This window comes from Panthera tigris, chromosome F2, assembly GCF_018350195.1.
Source record: "Panthera tigris isolate Pti1 chromosome F2, P.tigris_Pti1_mat1.1, whole genome shotgun sequence".
NCBI lineage: Eukaryota > Metazoa > Chordata > Mammalia > Carnivora > Felidae > Panthera > Panthera tigris.
This window is the reverse complement of record NC_056676.1, coordinates 82694058-82708416: the sequence shown is the minus strand read 5'-3', so window position 1 is coordinate 82708416 and position 14359 is coordinate 82694058. Positions and strand designations below refer to the sequence as shown.

The following is a 14359-nucleotide window of genomic DNA, read 5'->3' as shown; positions in this document are numbered from 1 at the left end:
GAGAGACAGAGCGTGAGCAGGGGAGGGGCAGAGAGAGAGGGAGACACAGAATCCGAAGCAGGCTCCAGGCTCCGAGCTGTCAGCACAGGGCCCTGTGCAGGGCTTGAACTCACGGACTGCAAGATCATGACATGACCGGAGCTGAAGTCGAACGCTTAACTGACTGAGCCACCCAAGCACCCCCACTGTGATTTTTAAAAGAAAAAAAGAATACAAAAGCTGCTGTGGTCTGTGTCCTCCCACCCCCACCCCCCTGGCCAAAATCTATTTATTGAAACCCTAATGCCCAATGTGATGCTATGAGGGTTTGGGGCATATGGGAGGTGATTGGGATGGGTTCAGAGCCTCATGAATGGGATTAGTGCCCTTACAGAGAGACCCAAGAGAGCTCCCTCACCCCTTTAACCTTGTGAGGACACAGGGAGAAGTCTGCAGCCCTGAAGAAGGCCCTAACCCAGCCATATCGGCATCCTGATCCCAGCCTCCCAGCCTCCCAGCCTCCAGAGCTATGAGAAATCGATGTTTCAGCCACCCAGCCTGTGGTGTGTGTTTGTCTAGGTAAAATTCAGCACATCCACCAAGGGGAATGGCAGGTTTTGCAGCCATTAGCCACGACTGTCATGCTCAGGAGGGGTTAAGTGAACAGAGCTAACACAGACACACAGCACAAGTGTGAAGTCTGATGAACACAGTTTCCATGGCTGTCTATGGGCAAAGGGACTTTTAAAAATTTTTTTTTTTTTTTGAGTTTCTCCAAATGTCTCATGAGTACATATTGCCTGAACATGTCCGATGGTCATGAAAGAAACACCTAGCATAGAAAGCCTCCACTGGTTGGGCAGACCTGGCACTTAGCACATGCTTCTAGGGTGGGCCAGGTAGCAGTTTGCATGGCCCAGTCCAGCTCGCATCCTTGGGGAAGCAGGGCCGAAAGATGGCAGCGGATGCCGAATGAGACACACAGGGTGCATCCCTGCTTAGCCAGGTCTGGGCCTTGCCTGGGGGGCTCGGCCTCTGAAACCCTAACTCTGAGTGTGTAGCACCACCCCACCTTGTTGTCAGCTTCCCGTGCAGCCGCCTCCTCTCTCTGCCCTTGGTGCACACCTAACTTGCCATGACCCCGTCTCAGGGAAAAGACTCAACGCAGATGGCGGGAGTGTTCTGTAAATGGCAGTGAGCAAGCACTGCCGATCTTGATGGAGCCTGACACAGAGCAGGGGGGCAGGAAGGGGGTGCTGGGTAAGGGCAGGGGTTCCAACACAGATGCATCAGGGTGACTGATGGGCACCCCAAGATCATTAGCTGTTTTCAGAGGAAGTTTTTCCATGAGACTTGTGTGACCTGGTCGCCCAGCAGAAAGCAGACCGTGAAGGCAGGGACACTGCAGGGGGAACAAGGCCCTACAGCAAATGTCTACACAAAGAGCAGGACCCCAAGTTCCCCTACCTGGCAGGGAGGGGTTATGCTGGAAGGTGCAAGGTGGCCATGGGCCCTGAACATTCCCACAGAGTCACCCAGGAAAGATCCCGCTCCCCTCTACCCTGCACACTCTCACTGCTAACGACTGAATCGTGTCCCCCGGCCAAAGTTCGTGTGGAAGCCTTGACCCCCAGTATGACTGTTGATGGAGATGGTGCCTTTAGGGAGGGGGTTAAGGGTAAATGGAGTCATAAGGGTGGGGCCCTGATGCATCAGGACTGGTGTCCTCAGTAAGAGAGCTCTCTTCTCTCATACACGCACGCTTCCTGAGGAAAGGCTATCTGCAGACTAGGGACAGAAGCCTCTCACACTGTGATCTCTGACTTCCAGCCTCTGGAACTGTGAGGAAATACAGTTATGCTGTTCAAGCCATTTAATCTATGATATTTTGTTATGGCAACCTGAGCTGCCCAAGACACCCACCTAGAGGATCCCAGGAGAGGCCCCCGTTTCCCTCTCCAGATGCCAACTCAGCCCTGGCACAGCCTCTCCACCAGGCTCCCCGACCCTGCCCTTGTGCTCTGCTCTCAACACAGCATCCAGTGAGATTATTTATTTAATTTTATGTACGTATGTATGTGTGTGTGTGTGTGTGTGTGTGTATGTATGATTTAAAGTGTTCCCCTGTGATTTTTTTTTTTAATTTTTTTTTAACGTTTATTTATTTTTGAGACAGAGAGAAACAGCATGAACGGAGGAGGGTCAGAGAGAGGGAGACCCAGAATCCGAAACAGGCTCCAGGCCCTGAGCTGTCAGCACAGAGCCCGACACCGGGCTCGACCTCACGGACCGCGAGATCATGACCTGAGCCGAAGTCGGCCGCTTAACCAACTGAGCCACCCAGGCGCCCCCGTGAGATTCTTTTACAACAACTGTCAAGGGCGCCTGGGCGGCTCAGCCGGTTAAGCGTCAATTTCTGATTTCCACTCAGGTCATGACCTCACACGGAGCCTGCTTGAGATTCTGTCTCCTTGTGTCCTCCCCTGCGTGCGTGTGTGCTCTCTCTCAAAAAAACTGGGAAAGAAAAGTTATTAAAACAATTGTCAGATCCCACCCACTCTGCTCAGAACTGAGGCCCTGGGGGCCTCCACAGCCCCTCACCCAGCCGCAGCTCCACGGTCATGCACTGCCAGCTGCCCCTCCCCAGAGCCCCCATTCCTCAGACTGCTCTGTTCCCCTACCTCCTTCGGATCTTTGCTCTTAGACCATGTCCTCAAGAAGGCCCACACCATGACCCAATTTAAGATGACAGCCCAGCTCTTCCATAACCCTGCCTCCCTTCACAGGGACCCTGCTCTATTTCTGCATCTCTCACCCTTCTCTGACAAGATACTGGTCATTTTTTACTACGCATTTTACAATGTCACCCCCTCAGCACTAGAATGTTGGCTCCACGAGGTCCAAGATTTAAGGCAGGAGAATGAATTGTCCCCCCCTAAGACATAAGGTTCATAAAAGCAAATGAGCGGAGAGCTCAAATGCTACATGGAGCCAGGCCGAGTGACCACAGTGTCCGCACCAAGGCCTTGGCCTGGACCCCAGATGATAGCCGGACCACATGTGGCCACACCAGAGCAGCAGGTGCCCTCACCCAGCAACACGAGCAGCAGCCAGGGGACGGGTGGCAGTTTGGTGCCCACCCAGGGGAACGTGTTTGGTTTTGTTTTTTTATAGTTGCTTTATTTCCAGTACAAAGGGAAGAAAAAGTTGTCTTTCTTAATTAAACAGAGAATGACGTCATTACATTCAAACATCTCCCTGAAAAATGCTTCCTGGAAGGACAGGCTTCACTTTGGAGATGCCTATCGGGGCCAGCCACCCCCAAGGGACTGGACTGGGACTGCAAGCACGGGTCAGTCCTGCAGTTTGAGCTCACACCTCTTCTCCAGGTCCGCCATCTCCTTCAGGACTAGGGCCACGCCGTACCTCAGCTCCTGGAACTTGGCTGTGGGGACCTCGAAGCGGTATGCTGACCCATCTGAAAGCTTCAGCTGCATTAGGACACTCGGCTGCAGGGAGCGGGCCAGGGCACTGGTGGAGATCGCCACGTCCACCCTCCACCACAAGCTGGCAACGTGGGGCAGCCAGGTCCCCCGCCGCCTGGCCACAGAGTTGAGGAGAAGCCGCTGGCTCCCAAACACCACGCTGGACAAGTCCGTGACCAGGTCCTGGGGGATGCAGAGCTCCCGGAGCTGGTCTTTGAAGGCGTCGGGCTTCAGGCTGGCCGGGGGCAGCCGGAGGGCCTGCTGGAGCAGTGTGTTGGTGCCGGCTAGGAGGGCGCCCAGCCTTTCCTCCGGCAGGTCTGCGCCAGCCCTGAGGCGCTGCACAGCCTCCCGACAGTCCTCTCCCTGCAGACTGCTGACCACCAGCTTCAGCAACTTTCTGAATGTGCCCCTGTCCAGGTCCCCCAGGAGCCGGGGCATTGCTGCCACTTCTGGGGGGAGCTGGGCCCCCAGGAAACTCACCCGGCTGCTGTGACTGTCACCAGGGTAATGCAGGTATGGAGATGCAGTCCCCACGGCAGACATCGCGGTCTCCTCCCTCGTGATCAGGCAGCCCAGAGGAAAGGTCCCAGCTGCAACTGCCAAGGGCGGAGGGGGAAGAGAAGCCCAGTAACTCCTCTGTCCTTTGAAGGGCCAGCAAATGAGGACTGACATGGTCTCTGCCTTGGAGAGGCCGACGGCATGAACCACTGATGACAGCCCATGTTACGGGAGGTTCCCTGAGAGCAGGTGGCAGAGGGGTCCACTCGAATCCCGCGAAGAGGAGAGCCAGGAGTGGGCAGGGAAGGGAGACGGAGTGGGGAGGAGAAGAGAACCAGAAAACAAGAGAGCTCACATAAGATCTCCAAATCCATAATGGGGAAAAGAATGAAGGAGAAGAAAAGTCCAGAGAACACAGGGACACACAGCCATGGCTGCTGCCACTGACCACGGTAAGATCATTCAACTTTGAATTCTCACAACAGCTCTGCCAGAGCCAGTTCCTATCCTCACCTTGTCTATAAGGAAACCGGGGCTCAAACACAACTGCCAGGGCCTAGAACCAGGCCCGTCTATCAAAACTTCTCACTGTTTCCACAGCACAGGGGAAACCAGACAGTCACGCAGGCAGGAGGGGCTGAGGTACCTGGAGAAAGGTCTGTGTCATTACCTGAAGGGACGGTATAATGTCATGACACATCGCAGGTGACCGAGCCACACACCTGCTTATACAGGACGAGGGAGCACCGCCCACCTCAGCAGCTCCAAGTGCTTGAACAGAGCTCAGCCGGGCACAGATCCTGCCCCCAAGGCTCCCACCAGGCCCAGGGCGAGATGCGGCACCGCGGAGGCTGGGGAAGCCCCGGGGGCACGGAAAGCCCTCTACGGGGTTCATGGCGCCCATTCTCCTCGGAAGGCCGGGCCTCCCCTCACCCTGCCTGTCAGAGATCATCCACTGACAAACAAGGGGTCGTCCCCCTCTGCCTGGCCACTATCAGGAACTGCCTTCCACTCGCCCCGGCCGCCGCGCTGCGCAGGCCCTGCTCCCCGGAGGCCGGCGTGCTGCCCCACGCTGACCCTCTCGGCCCACCGGCCCGGGGCAGGAGCTGACGGAGACGGCCCGATTGGAGTCGTGCCCCCTGCTCGCCGGGGCGGCCCTGGCCGCCCAAGAGCCGCCCGAGAGTCAGGCGCTGTCCGGCCCCGCCCCAAACGGCACCACATCTGCCTCTAGAGCTCCCCGGATGTGGCGGCCAAGGGGCCGCGTCGCGGTCCGCGGTCCCCTCCCGGGAAGATTGATCCCATTCCCCGCACCCCAAAACCCCGAGACTTCCCCGCACCTGAACGCGCAATCCGGCACACAGCGGCCTGGCGGAGAGCGGGACCCCTGCCACGCCGGAAGCAGGGCCAGGTCCTCAGAAGCGATCCAGAGACACTTCCGGGCAGCTCTAGGACCTCGGGAGGACCCGGCCCTCTGTGATCCGGGCATCTGTGCTGACGCTGAGGGCGTCGTAGCCGCTAATCTGTTAGCAAATTTTAAGTATACGATACAATATTGTTGATTACAGACACTACACTATGTAGCAGATCTCTAGAAATTATTTGCCTTGCAAAACTGCAAGTTTGTACCCTTTGACCATCACCTCCCCCATTTCTCCCTTTCCCCAACCCCTGGCCACCGTCGTTCCAATCTCTGTTTCTAGGAGTTTGACTATTTTAGATTCCAAATGTAAGGGAAATGATACAGAATTTGTCTTTCTGTGTCTGATTTATTTCACTTAGCATAATGCCCTCTAGGTTCATCCTCGTTGTCACAAATGGCAAGATTTCCTTCTTTTTTGAAGCTGAATAAAATTCCGTCGCGTGTGTGTGTGTGTGTGTGTGTGTGTGTATACACAAATATATATAACACATATAGTTTGCATATATATAAATGTGATATATATGTCATATTTTCTTTATCCACTTGGTTGATAGTTTGTTTCTATATCTTGTCTATTGTGAACAATGCCCCAGTGGACATGGGAGTGCTGATATTTCTTTTTTTTTTTTTTAATTTTTTTAACGTTTATTTATTTTTGAGACAGAGAGAGACAGCGCGTGAACAGGGGAGGGGCAGAGAGAGAGGGAGACACAGGATCTGAAACAGGCTCCAGGCTCTGAGCTGTCAGCACAGAGCCCGCCGCGGGGGCTCGAACTCACAGACCGTGAGATCATGACCTGAGCCGAAGTCGGACGCCCAACTGACCGGGCCACCCAGGCGCCCCGGGAGTGCTGATATTTCTTAGAGATCCTGCTTTCAATTCTTTTGGATAAATACCCAGAAGTGGGATTTTTAACTTTTTGAGGAATCTTCATACTGTTTTCCATAACGGCTGTAGCAATTTACTGTCCCACCAACAGTGCACAAGAGTTCCCTTTTCTCCACACCCTTGTCAACACTTGTTAGGTTTTTGTTTTGTTTTGTTTCGTTTTGTTTTGTTTTGTTTTGTAATAGCCACCCTAACAAGTCTGAGGTTTTGATTTACATTTCCCTGGTGATTAGTGATATTGAACACTTTTTCATGTGCCTGTTAGCCATATGTATAAGTCTTCTTTGGAGAAATGTCTTTTCAGGCCTGTAGCCCATTAAAAAAAATTTTTTTTAAGTTTATTTACTTTTGACAGAGACAGAGTGCAAGCATGAGCTGGGGAGGGGCAAAGAGAGAGGGAGACACAGAATCCAAAGCAGGTTCCAGGCTCTGAGCTGTCAGCACAGAGCCTGATGCAGGCCTTGAACCCACGAACCGTGAAATCATGACCTGGGCCAAAGTCGGACACTTAACCGACTGAGCCACCCAGGCACCCCAAGAGTCTCTTATGTTTTGTCCCCTACTTGTTTTTATATTATTTTTGCTTCCCTTCCCTGTGTTCATCTGTTTTGTATCTTAAATTCCTCATGAGTGAAGTCATATATTTGTCTTTCTCTGATTAATTTCGCTTAGCATAATATACTCTAGTTCCATCCACGTTGTTGCAAATGGCAAGATTTCATTCTTTTTGATTGCTGAGTAATACTCCATTGTGTGTGTGTGTGTGTGTGTGTGTGTGTGTGTGTGTGTACACACCATATCTTCTTTATCCATTCATCCATTGAAGAACATTTGAGCCCTTTCCATACTTTGGCTATTGTTGATAGTGTTGCTATAAACATTGGGGTGCATGTGCCCCTTCAAAACAGCACACCTGTGTCCCTTGGATAAATAGCTAGTAGTGCAATTGCTAGGTCGTAAGGTAGTTCTTTATTTTTTAAATGTTTATTTATTTTTGAGAGAGCGAGAATACAAGCAGGGGAAAGGGAGAGAGAGAGGGAGACACAGAATCCGAAGCAGGCTCCAGGCTCTGAGCTGTGAGCACAGAGCCCAACATGGGGCTCAAACCCACAAACTGTTGAATCATGACCTGAGCGGAAATCGGATGCCTAATCGACTCAGCCCCCGTAGGGTAGTTCTATTTTTAATTTTTTGAGGAACCTCCAGACTGTTTTCCAGAGCGGCTGCACCAGCTTGCATTCCCACCAACAATGCAAAAGAGATCCTCTTTCTCCGCATCCTTGCCAACATCTGTTGTTGCCTGAGTTGTTAATGTTAGCCGCTCTGACAGGTATAAGGTGGTAACTCATTGTGGTTTTGATTTGTATTTCCCTGATGATGAGGGATGTTGAACATTTTTTCATGTGTTGATGGCCTCTGGATGTCTTCTTTGGAGAAGTGTCTATTCATGTCTTTTGCCCATTTTTTTCACTGGATTATTGGTTTTTTTGGGTGTTGAGTTTGATAAGTTCTTTATAGATTTTGGATACTAACCCTTTATCTGATAGGTCGTTAGCGAATATCTTCTCCCATTCCATTGGTTGCCTTTTAGTTTTGCTGATTGTTTCCTTCGCTGTGCAGAAGGTTTTTATCTTGATGAGGTCCCAGTAGTTCATTTTTGCTTTGGTTTCCCTTGCCTCCAGAGACGTGTTGAGTAAGAAGTTATTGTGGCTGAGGTCAAAGAGGATTTTGCCTGCTTCCTCCTCTAGGATTTTGATGGCTTCTATCTTAGGTTTAGGTCTTTCATCCATTTGGAAGTCATTTTGTGTCTGGTGTAAAGAAGTGGTCCAGGTTCATTCTTCTTCATGTCGCTGTGCAGTTTTCCCAGCACCACTTGCTGAAGAGACTGTCTTTATTCCAGTGGCTATTCTTTCCTGCTTTGTTAAAGATTAGTTGGCCATACATTTGTGGGTCCATTTCTGGGTTCTCTTTATTCTGTTCCATTGATCTGAGTGTCTGTTTTTGTGTCAGTACCATACTGTCTTGATGATGACAGCTTTGTAGTATAGCTTGAAGTCCGGGATTGTGATGCCTCCTGCTTTGGTTTTCTTTTCCAAGATTGCTTTGGCTATTTTGGGGGGTCTTTTTTGGTTCCATACAAATCTTAGGATTGTTTGTTCTAGCTCTGTGAAGAATGCTGGTGTTATAAGAATTGCCCCTTGTGATTTCCAAAGTGATAGGAGTGTCTGACACAGACCCTTAGCTCCCTTGGAATTTCCTGGGTTATAGGAGTGTCTTTTGTTCTAATGAGGTGACTCTCAGTGTGCTCCTGAGTGGGTCTGAATGGAAGCTTGGAATGTTCAGTCCTACTCCCTTATCCTCCAAAGTGGAGAGAAATGGAAAATAAGTTAGTTATTGACCACGCCCATGTGATGAAGGCACCATAAAAATCCCCCCTCCAAAAAAAAGGGGCTTCAGTGAGCTTTGGGGTTGGTGAACACGTGGAGATGCAGGGAGAGTGTCATGCCTTGAGAGGTCAAAGAGGGCCCTGTCCCCCTTCCTCACCCCCGTGCATCTCCTCCATCTAGCTGTTCCTGAGCTATATTCTTCATAATAAACCGGGAATCTGGTAAGCGAAGTGTTCTCCTGAGCTCTGTGAGCCACTCTAGCAAATGATCAGACTGAGGAGGGGTCATGGAACCTCAGACTTATAGCCAGTTTGTCGGAAGTGCTGGTGACAACCTGGTCTTGGCAGTTAGCCTCTGAAGGAGGACTGAGTCCTTAACTTGTGGAGCTGCCTCTACTTCCCCCGTCTGTCCTCTGCGTTTGCACAAGGCTGGCATGCCCATCACTACCCACACTGCCCTGCTCTGACATGTCATTCTCATGCAGGCCTCATGTGATGACTTCCCAAACATGTCTGTGCACAGGCCCCTAATTACTCCCCTGACTTTTATCTTTCGGACTGGTTGGGGAGGGGGGAGAGCAAGAATTTCATTAGCAAATATTTTCATTAGCAACTTCCTGAACTCATATGCTTTTCCTTTCCCCCAACATAGGCAACAGATATCTTGGTTGGCAACTGTGGTTTCCAGGAGAATGTTCCTAACACAACTGCAATTTCAGAGACCTCATTAATTAATGGTTCAGTGGTTGAGCTCTGAAAGTTATTAACATGTTTGCACAGAGGCCCCACGTCCCAGGGCTCATCCCTACCATCTACTGAGCATGGCAGGGACACTAAGGCAGGCCCATTCCTGGAACGCACAGAATGCCAAGATGGCTGACTTCATCTCAGTAAGTTTGCTTAGATGGCACAAGTCTGGAATGATTCCATCCAAACTTCTCTCCCTGGGTTGGACTTGAATTGTGATCTGATAGCTCTCCCCATCTTCCCTGACTCATGCCAACCCTTTCCCGAATAAAACTTTTGCATGTTTAATCCTGTATTGGTGTCTGCTTCTTGGAGGATCCAGGCTAACACAAATGAACCATAAGTGGGTGGTCAGGAGGACATTTGGGACTGGTTCATCCACTGTCTGGCTGGTGAGGAGAACACTGTCCTGGTTAGTAGTTGGTGCCTGGAGCAAAATGGTGACTCAATTGCTAAGCATGTCACTTGTGGTGACCTGGCCAAACGACCCAGGGGGAGGAAATGCCGTGAGAGGTGCAATGATGCAGGCATTTGGAAAATATGGGGAGAATGACAGAGTGACAGAATCTTGGGATTTTGGAGTATGTATGGCTGTGCCATCTGCAGAACAGAATTATATGCCATTTAAGAACCAGGTCTTGGCACATTCCTGGGCCCTGGTGGGGGAGAAAACTGCGCTGATCCTGGAACATCAAGGAGCCACCTGTCCATATGCACCTCCCATTATGAGGTGAGGTCCATAAGACCTACAAAGGCATAAAGCTAGGGAGGCCCGGCAGCAGTCCATTATGAGGTGGAAATGGTAGGTACATCCAGAATGGTGCCCAAGTAGGGCCAAGGGGACACAAGTAAGCTGAGTAAGCAGATAGCCCAGTCTCCCGTGTCTTCTACCCCACCCCCCAGCTCACAGTTATGGCCATAAGGGGGGTTCTGCATGACCAGCTAACGGAGGAAGGAAAGGTCTGAACTTGGTTTCTAGATAGATCAGATCAGTACACCGGTACATGTCAAGAATGGGCAACAGCTGCCGCATTACGGACACACACAAGGGTGACCTTGGAAGACAGTGGGAGGGAGGATATTTCAATGGGTAGAGCTTCAAGCAGTGCACCTGCTCCTCCACCTTGAGTTGAAACCGAAGTGGCTTGTGGTGAGAATATACAGATTCCTCGGCAGTGCCAGTATCCTGGCTGTCTGGTCGGGGGCCTAGAAAGAAAAGGGAGATTGGGAACAAGGAGGTCTGTGGTAGAGACACGTGTATGGACATGGGAGGGGGCATGGAGTGTGCAGATTTTTGTATTATAGGTGAACACCCGTCAGAAAGCATCCACTGCAGAAGAGGCACCAAACAACCAAGAAGTCAAAAGAACATGGAATGTTAGCCAGCCTTCATAATCAGCCACCTTGGAGTCAATATAGTGGGTACCTGAAAGAAGTAACTGTGGTAAAAGAAATGGACTCCACGTGGGCCCCCAGCATGACCCTCCCCCTGTGACAGGGCCTGTCTATATAACAGCTGCCCCCTTCTGACTATCCAGCATGTGAGGAAAAAAGTTGACTACATCAGGCAGGCCCCTTCTATCCTAGAAGGGCCGGCAGTTTGTTCTCACAGAGATGAATACTGATTCCAGGCATGAGTATGTATGTCTTTCCTGCAGAACCTCTGCCAGTACCACTCAGGGCTTACACTTTGCTTCATCCACAGGCATGGAATCTCACATAGTAGCATGGTATCCAAACAGGGGACCCAATTTATAGTGAAGGAAGTGTGAGACCCAGTGGTTGTATCCTGTAACATATTATCCAAAGACAGGTGGCCTCATGGAACGCTGGACTGGCCTTCTAATAGGTCAGCTGAAGCACAAGCTTGGAGAAAACACCATCCTTTGGGACAGGTGCATTAAATCATACTTCCTTGCATACTCAGTTTGCAACAAACTTGCATTGTCCTAATACCGTGTTTTGTCTTACACAGATACTTCTCCTAGGAATACCCTTGTGTGTTTAATCTCGTCTTGGCACCTGCTTCCTAGAGCATGTTGACTAATACAGGAAGCTGTTTTCTCGTCACCGTTTACCCTGTCCACTGGATGGGACTGGTCTCATTCTTCTCACTGGGACTTCCTCATTTAGGGCCTTATTTCCACCTGATGCTGACAGGACTCTTCTAACAACACTTGGGGCTACTTTTCTCTCGCGCTTCCCTGGAATGCTGAGTCCACCTACCCCTGGTTACAGTTTTTCATATTACCTAGGGCCTGCTTCTGAAAGCCTGACAATTACTCCTGTGACGTATATGGTGCTCTATTGGGAACCATCAACCAGTGTTTGGGTCATGCGTTAGGAAGTTCACGTTGTATCAATTTCCATGTTGTGTCTCCAAGAGGGTGTTCTAGACCTGCTTAACTTGAATCTCCATTACTGGTCTATAAGACAAGGTTTGTACAAACAGATTTACACTATTTTGAATGCTCTAAGTGTAAAAACAAGCTTTTCCCGACATCTTTCCAACACTTTGAGGATTTTACAGCAAGATAAAGACTGACATGAAATGGCTGAGAGCTTAAACTGAAGTCTTATCCACATTTTCAGAATTAGTGATAATCCATTAAGCATGCAGTATATGATGATGACATTGATTTGATTTTTTTCCAGTATTAATTGTAGCTATAAGAAAACATGTGGTCCCCAACTACAGGTCTTCCCATATCCATTGTGTACATACAGCTCCATTCTAGAATAAATTTGACATTTAATGAAGTTTGGAACATGAGTGGTATTCACATGTAATGCATCAACAGGGCTTTGTCCATCAGGGTGAATTTTTTTATGTAGAATAAGATACACACTCTAATTGAAGGTTTTCTACATTCATTACATTTGTGCGGTCTTTATCCAGTGTGAACTCTCATGAGTAAGTAGTGAACTCTGACTGAAAGCTTTTCTACATTCACTACATTTGTGCTGTTTTGCTCCAGGATAAATGAACCCTCTTGTGTAGTGTAAGCTGGGAGCTCTGGTTGAAGGTTTCCCCACACACTAAATGCATAAGGTCTCTCCCTGTCTGAATTCTTTGTTGCTGAATATGCTGTGAGCTTTGAGTGAAGGCTTTCCCACGCATACTGCATTTATTGGGCTTTTCTTCAGTGTTAAGTAACTGATGTTGAATAGGGCATGAGCCCCAACTGAAGGGATTTCTCACATTCATTACTTCACAGGGCTTCACTCCAGGGTGAAGTTTATAATGTAGAATAAAATGTGAATTTTGAATGAAGGTTTCCCCACACTCTTTACATGTGTAAGGCCTCTCTCCTGCATGAATTCTCTGACGTCTACTAAGGAGTGATCTCTGATTGAAAACATTTCCATATTCATTACATCTATGGGGTTTCTCTCCAGTATGAATTTTTTTTTAAAGGTGTATTTTGGGGGCACTGGGTGGCTCAGTTGGTTAAGTGTCCAGCTGTAGCTCAGGTCATGATTTCCCAGTCCATGAGTTCAAGCCCTGCGTCGGGTCCTGTGCTAACAGCTCAGAGCCTGGAGCCTGCTTTGGATTCTGTGTCTCCCTCTCTCTCTGCCCCTCCCCTGCTCACATCGGTCTCTCTCTCTCAAAAATAAATACACATTAAAAAAACTAACATTAAAAAATTTTTTTAGGGGCGCCTGGGTGGCTCAGTCGGTCGAGTGTCTGACTTCGGCTCAGGTCATGATCTCACGGTTCGGGAGTTTGAGCCCCGCGTCACGCTCTGTGCTGACGGCTCAGAGCCTGGAGCCTGCTTCCGATTCTGTGTCTCCCTCTCTTTCTGCCCCTCCCATGCTCATGCTCTGTCTGTCTGTCTGTCTCTCTCTCTCAAAAATAAATAAACATTAAAATTTTTTTTTAATTTTATTTAAAATTTTTTAATAATAAAAAAATAATGTCTATTTTTAAAAGAGAGAGAGAGGCAGATAGAAGGAGACAGAAGACCCGAAGCAGGATCTGCGCTGACAGCACACAGCCCAATGTGGGGCTTGAACTCAGCAACTGTGAGATCATGGCCTGAGTTCAATCATTGAACCACCCAGTTGCCCCCAATATGAATTATTTGATATAAAATAAGTTGTGATTTCTGACTGAGGGCTTTTCCATATTCATTACAGCCACAGGGTTTTTCTACTGAATGAATTCTCTGATGCTGAAAATGACTAAAGTATTTCCTACATTCTCCACACTTAAATGGCTTCTCTCCAGGGTGAGATCTCTGGCATTATGTTGTGAGTTAAGACTGAAAGCTTTTCCATATCCATTACACCCTTAAAGTTTCCTTTCACTATGAATTAGATGATGTTGAATAAAGCATGAGCTACAAAGGTCTCAAATATATATTGCATTTATATGGCTTTTCTCCAGTATGAATGTTTTTACGTCCTGCAAGATTTGAACTTCAACTAAAATCTTTCCCACATTCAGGGCACCTGTGGGACTTTCTTCTAGTATGAATTTGTTGATGTAGAATAAAATCTGAACTGTATTTAAAGCTTTAGCCACACTCATCGCGGGCTTCTTTTTCCTTCGTATCTTTGCTTGTGCTACTTCTGCCCCCTTCTGCCATCGTCCTACCTGTACTTCAAGGCCTGGTTCCAGTTCTTCCTCTTCAAGCCTTCCTGACTATAGCCATACCTCCACCGCGCTGTGGTGGAGGTACCTGTGGTACACCCAACAGGACAAATGGAGGGGAGTGAGCAAGGCCTCCAAGGAAGTGCCTCTTTGTGACAACACCTCCTGCTTCTCCCTTTCCCTATGAGGAACCTGGAACTGAGGGCAAGACCCAGAGATACCCCCTCCCTTTTTGACAAGTGGAAGACAACAGCTTACTCCTTCCACCCAGGGCTGGGCATGTGGAGCCCTGAAGCATATGTGGGCCTGCTTGCTCTTATCCACACTTCTGGGCTTGTCAAGATGAGGCCTCTGAAGA

At 49.2% G+C, this 14359-nt stretch overlaps 1 protein-coding gene and 1 long non-coding RNA gene across 3 annotated transcripts; one reads left to right on the top strand and one right to left on the bottom strand.

Moving 5' to 3' along the window:
• Positions 1 to 2858: 2858 nt before the first annotated feature.
• Positions 2859 to 5371, bottom strand: COMMD5 (COMM domain containing 5). 2 transcript variants are annotated; one of them, XM_042972994.1, is made up of 2 exons: positions 4476 to 4852; positions 2859 to 4060 (listed from the first exon to the last, which is right to left on the bottom strand). In XM_042972994.1, exon 2 carries the CDS (start codon positions 4005 to 4007, stop codon positions 3333 to 3335), a length of 675 nt encoding a protein of 224 aa, XP_042828928.1. In that variant the 5' UTR covers positions 4008 to 4060; positions 4476 to 4852; the 3' UTR covers positions 2859 to 3332. The 2 variants fall into 2 exon arrangements, with proteins under 2 accessions (XP_042828928.1, XP_007094887.1); XM_007094825.3 differs by lacking the exon at positions 4476 to 4852 and adding an exon at positions 5300 to 5371 and having other exon boundaries at positions 2860 to 4060.
• A 4905-nt stretch (positions 5372 to 10276) lies between these two features.
• Positions 10277 to 11275, top strand: LOC122235126. Its single transcript, XR_006213257.1, has 3 exons — positions 10277 to 10364; positions 10710 to 10822; positions 11110 to 11275. It is a non-coding gene; the product is annotated as an uncharacterized LOC122235126 (long non-coding RNA).
• Positions 11276 to 14359: the final 3084 nt, after the last annotated feature.

Excerpts from the sequence above, each read along its gene's own strand:
- COMMD5 (XM_007094825.3), bottom strand. The coding sequence starts at position 4,007 with ATGTCTGCCGTGGGGACTGCATCTCCATACCTGCATTACCCTGGTGAC.